The 22,335-nt window shown below is 41.4% G+C and overlaps 1 protein-coding gene across 4 annotated transcripts in view; it reads right to left on the minus strand.

The window, feature by feature from the left end:
• SH3RF1 (SH3 domain containing ring finger 1) overlaps positions 1–22,335 on the minus strand; it is a 177,694-nt gene that overhangs the window by 6,625 nt on the left and 148,734 nt on the right. For 3 of the 4 annotated variants that reach the window (XM_009240435.4, XM_054553206.2, NM_001131983.1), the window contains 5 exon segments: positions 21,313–21,479; positions 19,967–20,137; positions 16,701–16,960; positions 15,447–15,808; positions 6,031–6,389 (listed from right to left, as the gene is read on the minus strand). In XM_009240435.4, the coding sequence (XP_009238710.1) occupies positions 6,031–6,389; positions 15,447–15,808; positions 16,701–16,960; positions 19,967–20,137; positions 21,313–21,479 (1,319 nt within the window). 4 annotated transcript variants of the gene reach the window in all.

Here is a 22,335-nt window from a genome sequence, read left to right on the forward strand (position 1 = left end):
CCACAAAAGTCCCAAACACTCCCCTAAGCCTGAACATGTCCCCTATTCAGGGCCTTTACTTCCCTCACGCCACACCTTGGCTCATGCAGTTCCTTCCAGTGGGAGTCTCCTTTGACACTATCTCTCCCACCCATACCCTATCACTCTCTCAAAGCCTGGCTCCAGCTCCCCTGTGAAATCTCCAGCGCCACGGCTGGAGGCAATTTCATGCTTGACTAAATCCCAGAGGCCTCCATGTATATGTCTTACAGCACTTAGCACAGTCTACATTGTATTATTACCATCTGTGTCCCTGTCTCGTTTATTCTACCAAACCATAAGCTGCTTGAAGGGTGAGATGATGCTAAATTCACTTTATATGCCTCATAGTACTTAGCATAGTATGTTTAATTCTTAATAAGCAAGTCAAGCGGCAAAAAGAAAAAGCCTAGTTGTATAGAAAAACTATTTTTTAAAATGTACAAAACTCCTTAAAAAGGAATGAAATTCTGACACGTGCTACAAGAGGGATGAACCTTGCAATCGTTATGCTAAGTGAAATAAGCTGCATGCACACAGAAGGATGACTATTGCATGATTCCACTTATGAGATGCCCAGAAGTCACTTACGGGGAGAGAAAGTAGAAGGGCGGTTGCACTGCCTGGAGGAGGGGGAATGAAGAGTTCGTGCTTAATGAGTACAGATTCAGTTTAGGATGAGAAAAAGTTCTAGAAACGGATAGCAGTGAATGGTTGTATGACAACATGAATGTACTTAATGCCATCGAATTGTACACTTGAAAAAATAGTACATTTTCATGTATACTTTACCACAATTTAAAAAATAAGATATATGAACGAATAAAATTTTTTGTTTTAAAAAAAGGCAAAAAAGGAAAAATGTATAAAGCTGACTGGCACCTCGGTTGGAAAGCACCCCTTGTTCCCTTTGAACAAAGCGCTGTGGAGGCATTACGGGGTGACCAGAGTGGCTCACAGACCGGTCCCTGAATGGCCTCTGCCTCTTGGTGGCCGTGTGACCTTAATTCAACTTTTGGTGATAACTGCAAGGTAGAATTCAAGAAACAGAGTCTTGCAATACAAAGAAGCTCCACAGACTTCCAGTGCCATGGTATTTTAACTTCCATCTGAATGGGCATTTACAATCTTTTATTAGTATACATTTCCTGTTTCCTTTATTTTTCAAGCCTCTCTGGTGTTCTCTGTAGTTCATACATTTTCATTTCTAATCGCCCCTGGTATAGCCCAAATTGGCTCCCATGTTGCTCTGGGAGGCACTCAGTTCATCACTCTGACCTGGGTGAGTAACCACTTACTGCTTTCTGCCAGTTGCCACAGCAATCTAATATTCAATTAAATATTTCACTGGCATAACCATACTAGTTCCCTTTGTAGCTTGCTCCAAGTCCAAGTAAATTACGTCCATTGCTTCACCCAGTGGGTTCATTGTCACTGATTCAAAGAAATTAATCATGCTGGTTAAGCCCAGCTGCCTTTCTGTAAATCTATCTCTATCCAATTTGTATGTTTCCAAGTGTTCTAGCTTAATCCCTGATCAAAGATCATACATACGTTTTTTTTTTTTTTTCCCCCAATTTAGGAGATGAGCATGTAGGTATGTGGTTCTCAGTTTAATTCCTACATTTAAAAATACACACAGATAAAGATGACTTGCTGTGTCTCCCTGAACTCTTTATATATATATTTATTTTTTTTCTTTGGAAGAAAAAATAAACCTGTCATATACTTTCTTTTATTTGCCATCCCTTCTGAAATATTTTCTTTCCACTTTCTCTTTGCAATTTCCTAATTATTTTTTCTCAATCCCTCTAAAATACAGCCTAAAATATTTGTTCTATTGTTTCTGCTGTCATCAATTATACATTTTCTGCCTCTAGGATATAGCACTATTTCTTGCTTGTTTTCTTCAGTCTCTCTAACAAACGCAGAAGAATCCTTTTGTTCCTAAGAGACTTCTCTCTGCTGACACCAAGACCTGTCAACACACTTCAAGGTTCATCCTTTCTTATTATGAGATTGCTTAAGTCTTTATACCACGTGGTTGCTTCTTTCCATTGACAGCACTGGCTGCCCTAGTCACATTCTTTTTTTTTTTTTTTTTTTTTTGAGATGGAGTCTCACTCTGTCACCCAGGCTGGATGGAGTGCAGTGGTGCGACTGCGGCTCACTGCAACCTTTGCCTCCTGGGTTCAAGCATTTCTCTGCCTCAGCCTCCTGAGTAGCTGGGATTACAGGTGCCCACCACCACGCCTGGCTATTTTTTTTTTGTATTTTTAGTAGAGATGGGGTTTCACCATCTTGGTCAGGCTGGTCTTGAACTCCTGACCCCGTGATCCACCCACCTTGGTCTCCCAAAGTGCTGGGATTACAGGTGTGAGCCACCATGCCTGGCACATTCTTTTACTTTAGATGTATGAGATAGGGTCATGGTTTGAGAGGAAATTTTATGCTTGTTCTCATTATAATCTGTAGATGAATCCTATCTCATAGTGTCCCAATAATATAAATTGAATACTTCTATGAAATTCTACCAGTCAGTAGAATTTTTACCAAAAGAACCCTGGGCTCCTTCTGCATTTTGCCAGGGCAAGAGTTGTTGATGCTTGTATTGTAAATCAAGGATTATTCCTAGATCCTGAAATGTTTTCTCAATCATACTGATATAAAAGTTAATCTTTCCTTCATTTTCAGCATTGAGCACTTTTTATTGTGTTGAAATGTTTAAAATATGAACACAAGTAATCCCTAAATTCTATACTTGGTGGCTTTTAATTAACCAAAAAATTTCATTCCCAGTGAATAATATAACATTTTCCTATATATTACCGCACATATTTCCTGTTATTTTTACTGTGAGACAGATCTAAGAATCCAAGCTAAATAAATACTATCACCATCACTGTATGAAAGCAAGGGCTGTGGAAAGTTGGTCAGGTTGGCTATTATATTTAATATTCCATTGAACATATGGATTATAAAAATATAAACTTGGGTAGAAATCTTCTCCAAAGACCCCTTTCCCACTTGTAAAAATTTAAATGGTTATACAAAAAAACCTGTCAAAGAATTCCAGCATGCCCGGGCCCATCTGTCCTGTCATTACATTCTCCATGTTCCCTATCTGATGTGCATCCCCCGCTCCCTGAAATGCCATCACCTGTCTGCGCTAGCAATTCCTTCTTTTCAGATGAACTGAACAGCAGGAGCCTGCTGTTAGAAAGGAGCTCCTCTAAGAGGAAGGGACTGGAATGCAGAAGCCGCAGAGACTAAGGACATCTGGCAACTGAAAAGGAATGCACTGGGGGAGGGAGGCTGCAGTGCCCATGCCAGTGCCTAGGGAGAGTCTGGGCAAAGTGAACCATCACTCAAAAGAGTCACACAAATACCACAAATGAGGGGGAACACAGGAGAGATGCCCTCAGGGCTTGAAGGAAAAACTGCAGATCAATGCCTGGAGGGAAGGAGGGAGGCTTTGTGACCAAGAGAAAGCAAACAAGTAACTGGACCAACTCCAGGGACAGAAGGTGCTATCCCTGGAAAGCAGACCAATACAGCAGGAAAAAGGTTGACTCTCAGAATAAGAGATTCAGTGAATTCTGGACAAAATTTCAAAGCTTTACTAAGAGCACAACAGATGAGAGGAAAGATAAAATGATTTCATTTGTAGGGAGAGAACACTTTTTTAGGGTAATGGCTCATTTTAAAACTGGTTTTATGGGGATTAGAACTATAGAAAATTATTGTACAGCACTATAAAAATAAATATCATAAATTGTGGCTGGGCTCCGTGGCTCACGCCTCTAATCCCAGCACTTTGAGAGGCCGAGGCAGGTGGATTGCCTGAGCTCAGGAGTTCGAGACCAGCCTGGCCAACATGGCAAAACCCCGTCTCTACTAAAAATACAAAAAAAAAATAGCCAGGCGTGGTGTGCACCTGCAGTCCCAGCTACTCGGAAAGCAGAGGCAGAAGAATCACTTGAACCCGGGAAGTGGAGGTTGCAGTGAGCCGATATTGTACCAGTGCACTCCAGCCTGGGCAACAGAGTGAGACTCCCATCTCAAAAAAAAAAAAAAAATCATAAATTGTGAGCTTTGTACTTAATGTAAGTAGGTTTGAAATTTATTCTTTTCCATTTTTCCTAGTTTATTTTTAAGTAAAAAAGTGTGCCAAAAATATGAATGCAGGCCTCAGGTTTTGGTGGATACAAATATACCTATGGCTTCATCTGAAATACAGAGGTAAGGTGAATTTAAGGCATTTAAAAACATAACACTTTACAGTAAGATTTCAAGTCGGCAACACAGAAAATGCTACCAAAAAAGCAATACCTCCACAAAGCAGAAATCTGCTTTATTTATGAAATGCAGGCACAGACGAAATGAAGCTTACGGAAACAATAAAACACATGATACTTAAGACAAATACTATATATTTATATGAGATATAAAAAGAGTCCACTATTTTGAGTATACTTCATGATGCTTTCCTATGTAATGAATAGTGCTTCACTGTTGAGTTTAAATAATCCTAGTAGCTATTTGTCTCAGTAAATAATACATTTTCTTTCCTAACACATTCCTAGAACCCCAGTGGGGTATCAAACAGAACTGCTCCCTTTTGTAATAATTATTCAAGGCTGGCATCACTAAAACAGGGCTTATTACTCTGAGTGTAACTGAATCAAGTCACTTGGTCAGGAGGAGAGTCAGAACTGAGACTGAGAACTTAGCCATACCCTTCTGGCTCAGGAAGAAGAAGAGAGTTCTTCGCTAGACATCATGGCTCATGCCTGTAATCCCAGCACTTTGGGAGGCCGGGGCAGGAGAATGGCTTGAGTCCAGGAGTTCAAGACTAGCCTGGGCAACATGGGAGACACCGTCTTTACAAAAAAATTAGCTGGGAATGGTGGTATAGGCTTGTGGTCCCAGCCACTCAGGAAGCTGAGGTGGGAGGATCACTTGAGCCCAGGATGTTAAGGCTTCAGTGAGCTGTGATTGCACCACTGCACTGAAGCCTGTGCAACAGAGCAAGACCCTGTCTCAAAAAAAGAAGAGAGTTCTCTTAGCTGACAGAATTCTCTAATTCAAGCTTGTCCAACCCGTGGGCACGCAGTGCAACACAAATTCATAAACTTTCTTAAAATATTGTGAATTTTTTTTTTGCGATTTTTTTTTTTAGCTCATCAGCTATCATTAATGTTAGTGTGTATATACATGTAATGTAAAATATTTTTTAACAGTGTGTGTGTGTGTGTGTGTGTGTGTGTATATATTTATTATTATTATTATTTTTTTGAGATGGAGTCCTGCTCTGTCACCCAGGCTGGAGTGCAGCGGCATGATCTCCACTCACTGTAACCTCTGCCTCCTGGGTTCAAGCGATTCTCCTGCCTCAGCCTCCCAAGTAGCTGGGAATACAGGGACTCGCCACCATGCCTACTTCTTTGTATTTTAGTAGAGACAGGGTTTTACCATGTTGCTGGGATTACAGGCGTGAGCCACCGTGCCTGGCCATATGAATATATTTTATGTGTGGCCCAAGACAATTCTTCCTTCAGTGTGGCCCAGGGAAGCCAAAAGATTGGACACACCTGCTCTAGTTGCTTCATAACTAGCAGGAAACGATGTAAACTTTTAATAAAAGAGGCAAAAAATTAAAAAAAAAAGACAGCAATTAGTGGCAACGGAATAGAAATAAGACAGAAGTAAATCCACGGACAAGTTCCCAGTGATTGACAGTTTTTACCTGGACACAATTCAGGCGTGGCCGAGTAGAGAAAATAAAGGAAAAGGAAGGCTGGGGACCAACCCATTAAGAAACACGGAAGGAAAAAGGAAAACAGAGTATGTCGTGTCAAGTGGGAAAAGAAATTCAGTGCTTATTTTCATAAGCTCAGTTTCAAAACATTTAGGAAGATGTGGCAAAACATCTTAAATATCACAATAATGTTCCAGCCTAAAGCCTGTTGTTCATTTTTTAGTTTTTTCCTGGAACGAAGTTGAACTCACCTTTCACAAACAACAGGTCTAGACTCATTCAAGACAGGACCCAGGGAGGAACAGGCCTGGCGAGGAGGTGGAGCGATGGGGACAGCGGAGTCCAGGGAACTTGCCTTCCTATGAAAAGCATCCTGGGCCAGGGCTGCTCCTGCCACTGCAGTCGTGACCGGTCCGTCCCCGTCCACAGGGCAGGAGCCTGCCCTGCCGTGGCCACCTCCTGGTGGCAGTTCGGGCCCCACCGCTCCGTGGAGAGGAAGCTCTGCACTGCCCAGCTCCACTTCTAGGGTGGGCGATGCTGGAGGAGACACGCGGGGCTTCCGTTTAGTGGAGGCGCCAGAAAGCAACTTCAATAAACCCTTTTTTTCTTTCTGGAAAAAAAAAATAATGAGCCTTAGTTGGAGAATGACAGTACTATTGCTGGTGTAATCTAAAGGGCCCTATAGTTCATTACTACTTTTTAATTTTTAATTTTAACTTTTGTGGGTACATAGTAGGTATATGGGGCCTTATGGTTTCAATGTTCGGTTTGATCTTTTTACATTATTTCTGTTGATAACTGGTTATTCATAACCTGGCCACCAAGTTTTGTGTGGTGCTAACCTGACCTTTTGCTTCTCCTCCTTCTCCCTTTCTGCTATATATTTTTTTGTTGGGTTTTGGACATTCCGTTGAAGTAGGATAAACCTATAAAAAAGATGTAAGACAATAAAACTCACCCAACTCACATCCCAGGTTTGGTAAAAGCATTAGTACATATTTTAGGATAAAATGGAAATTTCAGATTATGGATTTAATTTCCTGAACTTCTGCCTATCCTATCTCTAATCACTGTAAGAGAGCTGACTGTATGCAGAATTAAATGTAAACCTGACAGCACTTTATTCCACAGGCATGGACGTGAGCCTTATCATTTCCAGGCAGTGATCAGAGTTAAGAGCTAAACCACTTCTCACATGTCGCCACCTTGATTAAATGTAACAAGCCAATAAAACAGAAGTCAACCACATCTCCCTTGCAAGTACCTCCTTGATTAGACATCCATTTTAAGGAAAGCTTCAGTATATTTATAAACAAGTTGATTTCTCTTTTTGCAAGCAAATATACAAATAAGCGTGTTTTTGTTTGTTTGTTTTTTCAACTATCTCAATTCCACAGAAGCCATCTCTTGAATTTTTGTCTCTTGATACTTTCTCTCTTTGGTCTGCTAGGAAAATCAGATGTCAAGAGAGTGTTCCTTCATTCTGAAACCTTAAGCATGAATGTTCTTTCTGATGACCAAGCTTAACATGATCCTTTTAAATTGTTTTACCAAGACGTCAACTATATCATTAAGTTCTCTGAATGGAAGCACTGCTTGAAAATGAAACACTTCATAGAGAACTATTTCTTTAGAAAATCCTGTAGGCATATTGGAATTATTAAGGCCCATTAACCGGGAAACAGAAATTATAAGGGACCTGCTGAGGAATTTTTCTTGAGAAAAATAGCTTAGGCTCAGTAAAAACTCCTTGGGAAAATGAATCTAAATCCCTAACAACATTGTTCCATTAGAGACAGTATGGCAGAAAAAAGGAGACAAAAGCAATCATTTATCAGACTATGAGGAAGCACCCCAGGGACAGTGCACCATAGTCCCCAGTTACCTAATGCTGCTCAAGGACATGTGAACCCATGGGCTAGAAATGGGAAGAGAGAGTGGGAGTGGGTGCTAAGGTCATTTCTGTACTTGCTTGACCTGGGCTATAGATGAGCAGAGCCAGCTGATCCCCGCCACCCTGCAACTCTCCCTGGTAGAGGAAGATCCTTTTGCATTTCTCTTTATAGCCTGTCCTCAGCTGATCTTACGCGCTTTCGCTTCACTCATTCAATGCCACATTTTCCGTGGGGCTACTATGTGCATTCTAATGAATGTCCTCACAAACTTGGACTGCCTGCATAAGTGCAGTGGCAGTGCTGTATATACCTCTCTATCTCACCCAGTGCCTAGTGCAGGGCCCTACACCTACTAAAGTTTAGAGGCTGAGAAAATACTGGAAGAGGATGAGACCAGTGGAAGGAAGGAAAAATATAGCTAGTGCCAGGCCTAAGGAAATAAAGGATATGTTGGATTCCCCAGATGCAGAGGCAATAAAGCCTTTCAACGAGCCTTTCAATAAAGCCTATAGTCAATGAAGTGGTCTGACTAAACACCTGCCAGTGCTGCTCTGTACTTATTGTAGACAGCCTGAGGTCTGGAAGGCCAAGAGATGACATGCAAAAGAATAACAGCCAGTAGCTTCCACTTCTAAGGTAGCAGTCAGCTGCAACTTCCAGCTATTCTTGCCATGATGTAAGAAAGCACACACTAGTCCACGGACTCCCAAAGGTCCAGAGAGAACATCAAGTCCATTGATAAATTACAATCCCAGCAAGCCACAGCTAAAGCCGTTTCTTAAAAGCTCAGTTCTGAGCACTCAGTAAAATATCAGATAACTCAACAGCACTCAGGGAACAGCCTCTAAAGTGATTAAGAAGTAAGATGACTTAATTCATCTAAAATGATTAAACACATTAAATACAGCTTGCTTTAATGACTTCTAAGGGATGTCTTATCATCATTAACTGATGCTGACTACCCACAGAACAGAAGGCAGAGGAACGGGAATCATGGCAGGGTATAAGGTGTAAGGGTTGGGGGGGTGATAATACAGAAAAGATGCTGTCCTAGTTCCAAGCAACCATGATTTTTTCTATGTTAGCAGAACAATGTTCCACTTGAGAGAGATCATTTTGCAAACTGAGACACTAGCATCTATGAGCACCATTATTTTTTCAAAAACCAACAGCAGAAATGAAAACTAAATGAATTAATAAAGACTACATTCAGGCTGGGCACAGTGGCTAACACCTGTAATTCTAGCACTTTGGGAGGCTGAGGCAGGAGGATCACTTGAGCCCAGGAGTTCAAGACCAGCCTGGGCAACATAGGGAAACCCTGTCTTTACAAAAATAAAAATAAAAAAATTAGCCAGGTGTGGTGGTGCATGCCTGTGGTCCCATCTACTCCAGAGCCTGAGGTGGGAGGGAGGGTTGCTTGAGCCTAGAGGTTGAAGTTGCAGTGAGCTATGACCATGCCACTGCACTCCAGCCTGGGTGATAGAGGGATACCCTGTAGCAAAACAAAACAAAACAATATCAAAAAAAAAAAAAAACACCTGGGAGGAGGAAGAAAAATCATTTGAACAAAGAAAATGATCACTAGAGGCCGGGCACAGTGGCTTACACCTGTAATCCCAGCACTTTGGGAGGCCAAGGCAGGAGGATTGCTTGAGCCCAGGAGTTTGAGAGCAGCCTGGGCAACATAGCAAGACCCCATCTCTACCAAAAAAAAAAGAACCTAGGTATGATGGCTCGTGCCTTTAGTCCCAGCTGGGAGGATCACTTCAGACTGGGAGTTCGGGCTGCAGTGAGGTATGATTGCGCCACTGCACTGCACTCCAGCCTGGGTGACACAGTGAGACCTCGTTTAAAAAAATAATAATAAAATAAAGGAAGGAAGAAAGAAAATGATCAGTAGAGACTTCAAGAAAAATGTTCAGAAAATAAAATGAATATTTAAAAACCAGATAGGACCTCTGCTTAAGAAAATCAAGAATAATAAGCCAGGTGCAGTGGTGTGAACCTGTAGTCCCAGCTACTTGGGAGGCTGAGGTGGAAGGATTGCTTGAGTCCAGGAGTTCAAGGCTAGCTTGGACAACATGATAAGACCCTAGCTCTTAAAATAAACAAATAATTAAATGAATAAAAGAACAATAGGAAAGGTCCTAAAACACCAAAGAAAATCTGTGGTTGGCTCCTTAAGGGAGAGTCATTGGGAATTTGGGGGCGGGGGATTTGAGACACTAAATGTTGGCCTTATGTGGCCCACCTGTAGGAATGCTGGCTTTTAGGAATGGATCTAGGATATGGCAGAGTGCATGTTGACCAACACCCACTTCTGCTGACTCATATGGAATTAATGTCAATGTCAGGTGAGACTTACAAAGCACCTCTAGAGATTCTGAAGTTATGCGTAGAAAATGGAAGCACTTGGGTAGATACCGGCATCAGAGGTGGTTCCTCCTCTTTTTCTAAAGTAAGGGTTAGAACTTAGAGAACTTAAGAACAATTACACAATTGTATTAATCAAAAATATATTTTTTCAGGCCAGGCGCAGTGGCTCATGCCTATAATCCCAGCACTTTGGGAGGCCGAGGCAGGGGGATCACTTGAGGCCAGGAGTTCAAGACCACCAATATGGTGAAACCCTGTCTCTACTAAAAATACAAAAGTTAGCTGGGTATGGTGGTGCATGCCTGTAGTCCCACTACTTGGGAGGCTGAGGTGGGAGGATTACTTGAACCCAGGAGGTAGAGGTTGCAGTGAGTCGAGATCACACCACTGCACTCCAGCCTGGGTGATCTAGTTCTGTCACCCAGGCTGGAGTGCAGTGGCATTAACATAGCTCACTGTAGCCTTGACCTCCTGGGCTCAAGCCATCCTCCCACCTCAGCCTCCCAAGTAACTAGGACTACAGGCACATACCACCATGCCCAGCTAATTAAAAAAAAAAATATATATATATATATTTTTTTTGTAGAGATAGGGTTTTGCTAAGTTGCTGAGGGTGATCTTGTACTTCTGGCCTCAAGTGATTTGCCCACCCTGGTCTCCCAAACTTTTGGGATTATAGGTGTGAGCCACTGTGCCCAGCCTTAATCTTTTTATAACAACAAAACACAATAAAACATATATACATATACATAAGTATCTCCCAAAGATTTGGAGACACATTTTCCTGGAGATTAGTTGATCAAATAATGAAGGCTTTGAACTGAATATGAAGTTAGCAATATGTCCAGATAAAGTTGTTATACTGATGACGGTGGAAAATATTAGGGATCTCATAGAAGGAAGAATAACAATGGTAGAAAAGGTCTAGGATTTCAAACAGGAAAGAACTGAGGTGAAACAAGAGTTTCAGATGCCTGTTTATCAAACCACGGAGTGCAGACACCAAAGTTAGCTAGAAATTTTAACACAAAGACAAAAATGCAGTGTCTAGAGATCCCTGAGACTTTGAGCAACAGGACTTCCAAATAAAATACTGTTCAAAGGAGTAGCTGGTTAGAAGAGAAGCTGCAACAGTCCCATCTGTACATTACAAAATTATATTTCTCTGTGGAACAGCAGCAGTAACCCACTGCAGAGCAGCTGGGTACAGAGAAAAGGAGGGGGCAATAGACATGCTATCGTGTGGGAGATGTACCATGGATTGCTGGTAGGTTTAAGTAAATGGATGATAATGCTCACAAAATGACGAAGAAAGATAGAAATAATGAGGGTGTTATCAATACCTAGATATCTGCTGTAAGTCTCAACTAAAACTAGGATCTCTAATACACTTTTTCCTTGCTGATAGTTTAATCTCACAGAAAGTTGAGCAAACTGCAACTTTGGATCTAATTCTGATCAACTAGAGGGAGGGCAGAAACCAGACAGGTGGAGATGCTCTGCTGATGAAGCAGAAATATCGAGAACTTGGAATAAAGCATGGAAAAAGAGGCTGGTGATAGTCAGGTTTGAACTTTATAGTTTAAAAGAACTGATTTTTAAATGTTCAAAGAAAATATATGCATGATCTGAAACTCAAAAGGGAAGATGCTTCAAGAGGAATAGGAAGGCTCTCAAAAATGAAATTCTAACCATGCAATTGCAAATCATCCCTGCAGATGAAAACACAGAAGCATCTAAAGGTACTGATGTGATCTCCCAGGGAGCAGCCTAATGGCTCAAATTTTTAAAGGGCACGTACAAAAAGATCAAGAGAAGAGCCCATAACAAAGAACATAACGTGGCCCATAGCAATTCAAGAAGGCTTAAAGATCAGAATGAGCTTAAACTTGCAAAAATGCTAAAGACAAAAAAAATTTTTGTAAGAGCTCTTTTAAAGTTATGTTTGAAACAAGAAGAACAAGAAAGACACGGACCTGCTGTGGAGGATGGTGGTTCTTGGATGGCAAGAAGAAAGGAAAGGATAATCTTCAGACTGGAAGGGAAGAAAAAACTTTGACGAGAGGGAAATGAGTGAAGAGTTGGGATTTAGAGATCAAATGATTACTCTTAACAGGCTGAATTAACTCCAGTGTACAGAGAAAAATAGCAGAAGAAATGCAACCAATAACCTTTGATAATCTGGTGAATCTGGGATGAGGGTCAACTGAACAGGCAAGGAAGGGCATGTGCAAGTCCCAATTTTCTTTTCTTTTTTTTTTTTTTCCCTGAGACAGAGTCTCACTCTGTTGCCCAGGCTGGAGTGCAGTGGTGTGATCTTGGCTCACTGCAACCTCTGACTCCCTGATTCAAGTGATTCTCCAGCCTCAGCCTCCTCAGCAGCTGGGATTACAGGCATGTGCCACCACACCCAGCTAATTTTTGTATTTTTAGTAGAGACAGGGTTTCACTATGTTGGCCAGGCTGGTCTCAAACTCCTGACCTCAGGTGATCCACCAGCTTTGGCCTCCCAAAGTGCTGGGATTACAGGGGTAAGCCACCGCGCCCGGCCCCAATTTTCAAACACATGACACCAAAGCACTTTGCAGACCATCTGGGAAATTCTAAACAGTATTAAACGAAAGATTTATGAACATTTAGAAAGGGAAATAAAACTCTTCCAGAAGACACTAACAATAAGTCACAGCAGAAATGATGGGGCAATGGGGAGAACTCTGTGGATGGGAGGATGATGTAAGAGGCAGGTGAATCTCAATGTGGCATCTGGCGAGTTCTCCCAGGACATCCTTGTAGATGTGATGGAGAAATGTATACTAAAGACACTCTAGTCATGAAGATTCATGATTAAGTGACAACAATCATGGAATTACTAAATTTATATCAACCAGAAGTCTCTTTAGTGGACTTGGAACACTAAATGAAGTAGGAGATTTAATAAGGGAAAATTTGAAATCTGTGATATGAGGAATAGGAAAAGAAAACTTCAAGGGTATAGCATTAGAGAAAAGACACAAGGGGACAAACCTGCAAATACCTCAGGGCACCATGTAGAAAGGAGATCTGCATTTTCTATGTGGGCCCTCAAAATGAAGAACAACGGTTGGAAGGTTGAGTTGAGTTACAGCTGTCTGAAGATGGCACAGGGCAGTCTTGGGCTAGGGCACTGCTTGATCAATGGGGCACGCACCCAGGCAGAAGCCATGGCCATTTGTCTGGGATGGGTGCTCCACAGGATGACCAGTAAGGACCTGTACTAGATGGTGCCGTAACAGGTTAACTCAAACTTTGTGGTAAAAATCGGGTCCTCAAATCAAGGTGTTGGCAGGGCTGGTTCCTTCTAGAGGCCACTGGGGAAGAATCTGTTCCCTTGTCTTTTTCAGATTCTAGAGGCTTCCTGTATTTCTTGGCCCGTGGCCTCATTTCCCTATCATTCCTACCTCTGCTTCACCATCACGTCTCCTTCTCTGGCCCTGAGCTTCCTGCCTCCCTTTTAAGAACATCCTTGTGTTTACATTGGGCCCACCTGGACAATTCAGGCAACCACCTTGTCAAAGGGCTCTTACTTTAATAAACCCTGCAAGGTCCTTTTGGCCATGTAATTAAACATCTTTAAAGGTTCCAGGGATCAGGAGGTGGACATCCTTGGGGAGTCACTATTCTGTCTATCACAAGTACCTTTCAAGCCTCAGAGATTAAGTGAATTCAACACTGGAAGGGCCCTGCTGAAGAGTCCCTGTTCTTATCGGTGGCAAGGGCTCTGAGACACATTGTCCCCGAGCCTTAAAATCTAAACCATAAAAATAATTATTTATAAATATATTAACAAAGTTGAACATGTTGGCTTGAGTGCAAGTTTAATGTAGTTAATTATAAACACTGAACAGATACCAATCTTTTTCAAAAACTCTCATGTTAACCTAACAATTAAATATTAACTTTTTAGTAGGCCATAAAGTTTATTTCCTTATAAACTGCTGTTTACAGGCTCCCTTAACCATTTAAATAGAATGACGTACATTACCACTTAACCAGGTGGCTAAAAGTCTATGATCACCCTCAAACTTCCCAGAACTGGTATAGAGCTTCAGGGGAAATGTGTAAAATATTGAGGAAAAAGTAATGATGACAATAAAATTATCCAGATCTGTTACCATCTCTTCTTTTTCTTTTTACATTTAACCACTCTCAATTTCTCTTGCCTCCAATCACCTGTCTCTAAACCCAACCATCGGTTGTTCTTTCCAATATAACTTTCCATTTATATTTTCTTTAAAATTCAGCCCCAAATGAGACATTAAAAAAAAAAAACAAAACTATGGATTTAGAAAATAATGTTTCCTTACACTTCAAGTCTTACCTCTCAAGGAACCATGCTACTTAAGGTCAGATGTACTGGGCCATGGACCAGTACTAGCCTGTGGCCTGTTAGGAACCAGGCTGCACAGCAGGAGGTGAGCTGCAGGTAAGCGAGTGAGGCTTCATCTGTATTTACAGCCGCTCCCCATCACTTGCATTACTGCCTGAGCTCCGTCTCCTGTCAGATCAGCAGGGGCATTAGATTCTCACAGAAGCATGAACCCTACTGTGAACTACACATGCGAGGGATGTAGGTTGCACACTCCTTATGAGAATCTAATGCCGGATGATCTGTCACTGTCTCCCATCACGCCCAGGTGGGACCACCTAGTTGCAAGAAAACAAACTCAGGGCTCCCACTAATTCTACATTATGGTGAGTTGTATAATGATTTCATTATATAGTACACTGTAATAATAATAGAAATAAAGCGCACAGTTAATGTAATGAGCTTGAATCATTCTGAAACCACTTCCCCGCCACCACCCCTGGGTCCATGGAAAAATTGTCTTCAATGAAACTGGTCCATGGTGCCCAGAAGGTTGGGGACCACTGTTGTAGATAAAATAAATCCATAAATAACACTTTTGATCAACAGTTTCACCCCCCTCACATATATATATTTTTAACAGAACTCTTATCAAGCAAGACTCACGGAGCAGGAAGACTTGAGGACAGCAAAATGATGAAAGAATGAGTAACTAAAGGGAAAAGGAAATTCCTCCACAAGACTGTAAGCTGCACAAGGAGGAGTGACTAAGTCTCATTCACTGTGGTCCCTCTAACATGTAGCACTAAGTCTGGCAAGTAGTGGGCGTTTAAACACAGAGAAACATGAGCTCTAGATAAGAGGATGGGGTGGTGTCTGCGTTTCTTTCCCACTCTACTCCTAGCACCTGGCATAGTGACTCACACGTAGGGAGCACCTGAGGGTTTGTTGAACAATGAGTCCTCTCATTAGCTAAAAATGACAGACACAACATAAGAAGAAAAACAGGGAAGTAAGTAAAGCAGAGAAACAGTAAGTAAGGTCTTACTTTGCTATCCTTGTCTGGTTTGGTTGCTGAACTGTTCCCACAAGCTAATGAAGCACTGTCAGGAGATGTGGGGAGTCCAGGGAGAACGGTCACTATCCGGCCACTGGGCTCAGCCTCCAGAGAAGCACTGGTGATGCTTGGGGAGGTCAGTGGAGCAGCTGCTGCACAGGCCAGAGGGGCACTGGCTCGACTGATACTGATGGCAGCAGTGTGCGTGGCTGAGCCTGGCATCAGAGGCGCAGGTTGTGGGGAGGCCAGCGAGTGATGGGGCAGGCCCACAGATGCAGGGCTGAGGCCGGCGGCATTCTGTACCTGGATGGGTGTCACTGCTGCTGTGGGGCGTTCCTGGTTGTGCGCTGCAACTAGTAGATGGAAAGAGGGAACACAGCAAAATTCAACAATCTAATAGATGCTGCTCACCAAAACATGAGTCATTTCACTGCATCAGACCATGATGAAAGGCTGCTATTGTATTTATTATAATAAAGATGGGATGGACGGTGGCCTAAAAGCACTTAATCTTAGCTGGATTCCTAGACACTATCTATTGTCCTTCCAGGTCAGCCCTTGAGTCTACTGAGTGCCTGGAAGCTCAGTTCTGACCCAAGTTCCTTTACTTAGGAGATAGCCCCTCCACAGTGTTAGAGACACTGAGCCAGTTTTTGATGGTATTCTACGGTGTCAAGCCATGTCTCCCTCTAGTCCTTTTCCTATTATTCATTCCCTTTTCTTATTAATCATTTTCCTTCTTTATGTTTTTCTGATAGAGTTCACAAGCCTTTAGTTTACCCCTCATCCCATTAGTTACCCAAGACTCTTGAGAAGGTTTTCAGTGCTACAGAACTTAGAAAGCTGTTTAAGATCCCATAGGGTCCAAAGTAGACTTGTGCTTCAGTTAATCAGAAATGATCAGCATACCCGTTAGTAGAGTATCACGCAATGTCACGTGGATGGTAGTAGTGAGATTTGAGATCATATGATTTCAACTATAGAAGTCAAAATTTCAAGTACTATTGACATTCTTAGGATCAGCCTAGTTTCTTTCAGACTTCAGATCTATCCATCAGGCTTGAAGTAATATGCAGGGCAGGCTTAGCCCAAATAAATAGATACAAGGTGCCACTGAGTAGACTGTGCCTAATGTTGTTCATTATTTTGATTACATCTACATTTCTCAACATCTGTCATAAAAGATCTACTATTAGGCAGGTAAGCCCTTTATCCTGATATGTTCTGGCCTGGGTTCCTCCTTACCTGTCCTCACAGCATTGCGGGCCTGGTTGACTGTCATTTGCCCCGTCATGTGCAACAAGACCTTGGCCTGAGGACTTGTCTGGATGTGAGCTGCTGATACCACAGCCGTGGGGACAACACTGGGACTCCCAGCCACACCATTTCCCTGGAGCTTCTGGGCAGGCCCTCCTGCCGTGGAAGGACTGACCATGGTCACCCCCCGACTTGTCTGGCCAGCCGTAGACATAGGGACTTTAGCTTGGGAAGCATTTGTCACCGCCCTGCCAAGACACAACATAGATGGAAAGCCCAGTCCATCAGCAAAATGACAGAAAGAACAATTAAATGCAAGAAAAATGACTCAAGAGCTTTAAACATAGAACATTTTAAAAAATGAATGGAATTATTTTTATAAAGTTTAAGAATAGAAAATTCAAAGTAATGATGGCTCTGAGACAGAGAAAGGTCTTGAAATATATTCTGAGTCACCAGAAACCACACGTCATACTCTGCTCAAGAATATACAGTTATTGCGTTCAGCTTTCCATAACAAGACCAAATATCTCCACTGACTTTCAAGGCCCTGGATTCTCCCTCTTCATCTATAGAACAAGCTAGGATTGCTCCCTGACAATATCCCCATTTCCATATCTTTGCTCCTGTTTCCTGGCTTCCTACTTGCCTCCAGCTCCACATCACGCATGTGCCCGTGTACATGCATGCACACACATACACGCACTAGTGGAAAGTCCTCTCCGTCTTCTCTTGACATATCGTAATCTCATTTATGTTTCAAGATCCAGCATGAACACTGTCAGTTCAAGAAGCCTTGCCTCAGATTCAGGTTTAAGATCTTATGATTCTATTGTTTCATGTGGATTTCTTCTTTCATTCTGTTTCTAAACTCCACAATTGTTTATGCTTTGGCCCTTGATTACAAAATGTGGTATATTATTAGTAGTAGTAGTAGTATTTTTTTGAGACAGAGTCTCACTGTTCCCCAGGCTGGAGTGGAGTGGTGTGATCTCAGCTCACCCCTCTGCCTCTCAGGTTCAAGTGATTCTCCTGTCTAAGTCTCCCAAGTAGCTGGGAGTACAAGCACGCGCCACCATGCCTGGCTACTTTTTTGTATTTTTAGTAGATGTTGGCCAGGCTGGTCTCGAACTCCTGACCTCAAGTGATCCACCCGCCTCAGCCTCCCAAAGTACTGGGATTATGGGTTTGAGCCAACATGCCTAGCTGGTGTATTATTTTTTAAATAAATTCTTTATCAAATATTGCTGACTTGGTAAGTTCCTTGAAGGCAGGGCCAGTGTGAAATAACTCTTCTGTATTCATCCTGTATTTGCACATGTTCAGTGTTACAGCAAACTCTAAACATCTATTTACTCACTGAATGTAATTAAGTTCAGTATAGTTTTGTGTAATGTATTTTTTTCCATATTCCAAATTCATTTAAATGATAACAATTCTGTATATAGTAACTTTCTACTAAGAAAACACTTCATTAACTTGAACATCCTTATTATTTACCATGAATGACAGAATTTACTGTAAGCACATATTCCTCTAGAGTTAAACAAACAGATTTTTTTTTTCCTTGAGATGGAGTCTTGCTCTGCCGCCCAGGCTGGAGTGCAGTGGCATGATCTCGACTCACTGCAGCCTCCGCCTCCCAGGTTCAAGTGATTATCCTGCCTCAACCTCCAAAGTAGCTGGGTCTACAGGCACATGCCACCACGCCTGGCTAATTTTTGTATTTTTTTTTTTTTTGGTAGAGATGGGGTTTCACCATGTTGGTCTGGCCTCAAGTGATCAACTCCTGACCTCAAGTGATCTGCCCACCTTGGCCTCCTGAAGTGCTGGGATTACAGGCGTGAGCCACTGCACCCAGCTATACAAGCAGAAAGACTTCTAATAATTGTTTTTTGATAAAAATGTTTGATAAAAAATTTTTTATAAAAATGTTTTCCTTCATTAACTTTATTTTTTTGTTCTTTGTTGCATTTCTCTTATCTATTACTATCATTATTTTGCACCAGGGAGGTTCTATCTGCCATTTTCTGGATGGGATGGATTCTGAATGTAGATTTTAACATACACAGAAAAGAATGTTTATATTGATTAAAAATTTGCAAGTCAAATTAAAGTTAACATTCTGTCACCATCTGCAACAATAGTGATTTTCATTTGATTAGGCTGCTGGCCAACCTATAAATCAAGGCCAACAGCTGACAAACATGTCAGTTCATTAAGCTGTTTGTTTAAAATCAGGGGGTTTGAGGAATGATTTAATGCAGTTAAACCTGGACTGTATATTAAACAGCCGGTGGTCAAAAACTAGGGCTCCCTCAGTGTTGATTTCATTACAGGTCATTTAACTGTTTCCAAGGCTTCTTTCCTCAGTGACCAAAAGCTAAACTATCTTTACATAAAATATATAAATTTTTGCATATCTAAAGCTCCTGTCACTCTATAACAGGGTTTCTTAACCTCAGTGACATTTTAGGCCAGATTATGATTATTTTTTGTGGGAGGCTGTCCTATGTATAGGATGTTTCACTCTTAGCCTCTATCCACTAAAGCCAGTAGCACCCCTAACCTCCAGCTGCGACAATCAAAAATATTTCTGGATATTGTCAAATGTTCCCTGGGGAGCAAAACTGCCCTCAGTTGAGAAAGATTTATGCTATACTTAAAATTTTTATTTCTGACTATATTATATAATTCATTGTCAGAATTCAGAGGTAATTACCAAGTTAATGAAATAAATATAAATCTAGACCACCAGGGTTTGAGTTTGAGCACTTCTTCACTATGTGATCTCAGACAAGCTGTATGATATCTCTGTGCCTCAATGTAACAGCAACTAAGAAGTAAGGTTAATCAGTGTAATGCATTTATAAATCTGCCTGCCTGGCATATAGTATGCATTATATAACACATAAGTATTAATAATATAGCTTTTCTTTGTATCAACACTATGCCTTTTCTAGTAGAAAAATGCTCAAAATGGTGTTGTTGAAACTTCTCCCATTAAAGCAAATAACTTAAAACCCAGTACATTTACTGGTAGAAACCTATAATTTCACATATATCCATGTGAAAAGTAAGCTAAAAATTTTAGAGTTAGAAGGGATTTTAGCAGATGTAGACATGGATTTTTAAAACCTTGGCTATGTAACAGGCAATTATAATGTGAAAGGAATCTGGATAGGCTGAAAACCATGGAAAAGAACAAAGCTTCTCTGTTTAGAACGTAGTAAACAATGTATTCAAAACCATACCTTGTGACTGGTGCCACATAATTGCCAGGGAAAACCCCTATCTTGCTGGTATGCATGGATGTCCCTTTGAACCAGCCATCCTGGCAGCGCTCAAACACTAAAAACATCTCCCCTTTTCTCAGCTCTAGTTCATCCTCTTTCCGAGGAGTGTATGGATATATAGCAACATACCTAGAATAGAAAATAATATTTGATTTCAGGCTGAGTAACAGACGAATCCCAAGATGCTCAAAATTCTTCCTTGGTACAAAGTGTTGAACATTTCGTACAAATGTAAACTGAAAATATAATCCTTTAATCTATAACTAGCATTGACAATTCTCCATTGAAAGAGGTTTTGCTCTCTACATTTTAAAAGTAGGCAGAGGCCTTCCTGATTAAGAACCTGTTCCTCCAAGTGTGGAAGTGACTATCCCGCCAAACAGTATTTGCATAGTGTGAAAGAATTAATGCAGTTTCCAAGAGTGCCTAACTTGCTACCAGAGATTATGTACCCACTGGGAAAACTGAGCTCTTCAAATGGCACTTGTTAGGCTTGAGAAATAGCCCCAAATGAGAACATATGGTATGAAATCCCATTGGGAAGCACAACACGCTGGCTTCTACACACAAGCTGAACCTAGAGGCTTGAGCTACACCTGCTTTTGTATGCTCAGTTCTAGGGAAAAAGACTGAATTTGAAAAAATCAAGGGAAAACAAAGTCCAGATCACAAAACGTACAAGACAACGCCAAGATGCAAGGTGACTGTGCCCGCGAACACATGGTAACTACGCAGGCAACATTAACCTATAGTTCTTACCAGTGCTCTAAACTGTTGGTATATAAAATTACACAATGCAGGATCCACAAACACCTGGCTGTATTCTGCCATAAATAAACTCTCAACAGGATAAACTTTTCTGGATACTCATTGCTGAGGACTTAAGCTTTTTACTTTCACACTCCAACTAGACCTAGATACGATTTGTGAAGAATACCTTTCTGTTATTAGTATTCTTATGCAAGAAATGAAAATAAAGATAAAAAGTTCAAACAGGAGTTGTACAAAAGAGGCAGTTTCATACACATATAATATTCTAAAGAAGCAAACTGTGTTTCCCTAAACTATGAAAGGCCTTCTTCACTAGTGGGACAGCTACCTGGCAAGCTCATGTATCAGACTCATTTTCTTTCAGCAGTTCCCTAGTTATATGCATGACCAGGTAGAAGTTTGCAGGACACAGACCGCTTGGTGAGCCATAACGCTGTCATCAGCTCATGTCACAAAGGTGTTTCTTGACCTCTGAGGTTTGGACTTAGTTTTAAATGAACACATAAGCAGTAATAGATGACACCCTCACTTACACACTGGGGCGAGTCTGAGGCCGTAAATGTGCAATCTGGTCAGTGGATCCTGCCATGGGCCTCGGTCCCATTCCAGCAGCAGCAGCAGCAGCAGCGGCGCCTGGTGGTGTGGAGGCAAGGACAGTGGCAGCCAGGAGAGGGGGTGGCGGAAGAGGAGGATTCAAAGTCTGGTATAGGAAAAACATAAAGAGAAAGGGAAAAAAGGGAACAAAATACTGATTTACATCTTCCTATGGAAGGTAGGAGAGAAAAAGAATCATAAATCCATAGAAAAAGACTTTAATGGAATCCACACAAGGCAGAATCAGCAGGCTAACTGATATGAAAGCCTGCTTCTACAAATTCATCTCTTGTTCTCCTTTAAAATCTTAAAGCCAAAGCAACCTTTTCAGCAAACAGGTAAGTAATCACCCTTGGGAGGAGGGAAAGAAAAAAAAAATGAAACAATTGCATGTAATCTTAAGATTAATAGCATTTTAAAGTATGGACTTGGACAAGGATCCAAATGCCTTTCAAGGCGGGTGGCTATGTCGTGCTGCTTGCTAGGAATTAATTTGTGATTGTTTCTGTAATCTGAATCTTAAACACAACACACAATTTAGCTGTACTATATCTCAAATCATTCCTTCAGAAGAAAATTTCCTTTGATGCCTGGTCTACAAAAAGCCCAAACAATAGTAAGCCACAGTCACTGGACCATTGTTGCTACTTTTGCTTATTCTTTTCTTAACTTTGCCAGCTTTTGAAATTTGGTACTATCAAGGCTGGTAATCTTTAACAAGTACACCAGTGAAAAGCTGCTGGTTCCTTTATGGGCACAGCCTAATGGGGTTCTGCCTACAGGATTCCATGCCTTTTGAAAATCAATGGAGCAATTGTTACCTTCTGATCTATAAACCCAGATAATTCTTTAGGGTCTGTATACGAAACTCTTGGGAAAATAGGCACACAAAGACTGCCTGAACCCCTACCTCATCCTCTCCAAATCTTTGAACCACTAGATGTAAAAACTAAGTCAAAGGA

This window comes from Pongo abelii, chromosome 3 (assembly GCF_028885655.2).
Source record: "Pongo abelii isolate AG06213 chromosome 3, NHGRI_mPonAbe1-v2.0_pri, whole genome shotgun sequence".
NCBI lineage: Eukaryota > Metazoa > Chordata > Mammalia > Primates > Hominidae > Pongo > Pongo abelii.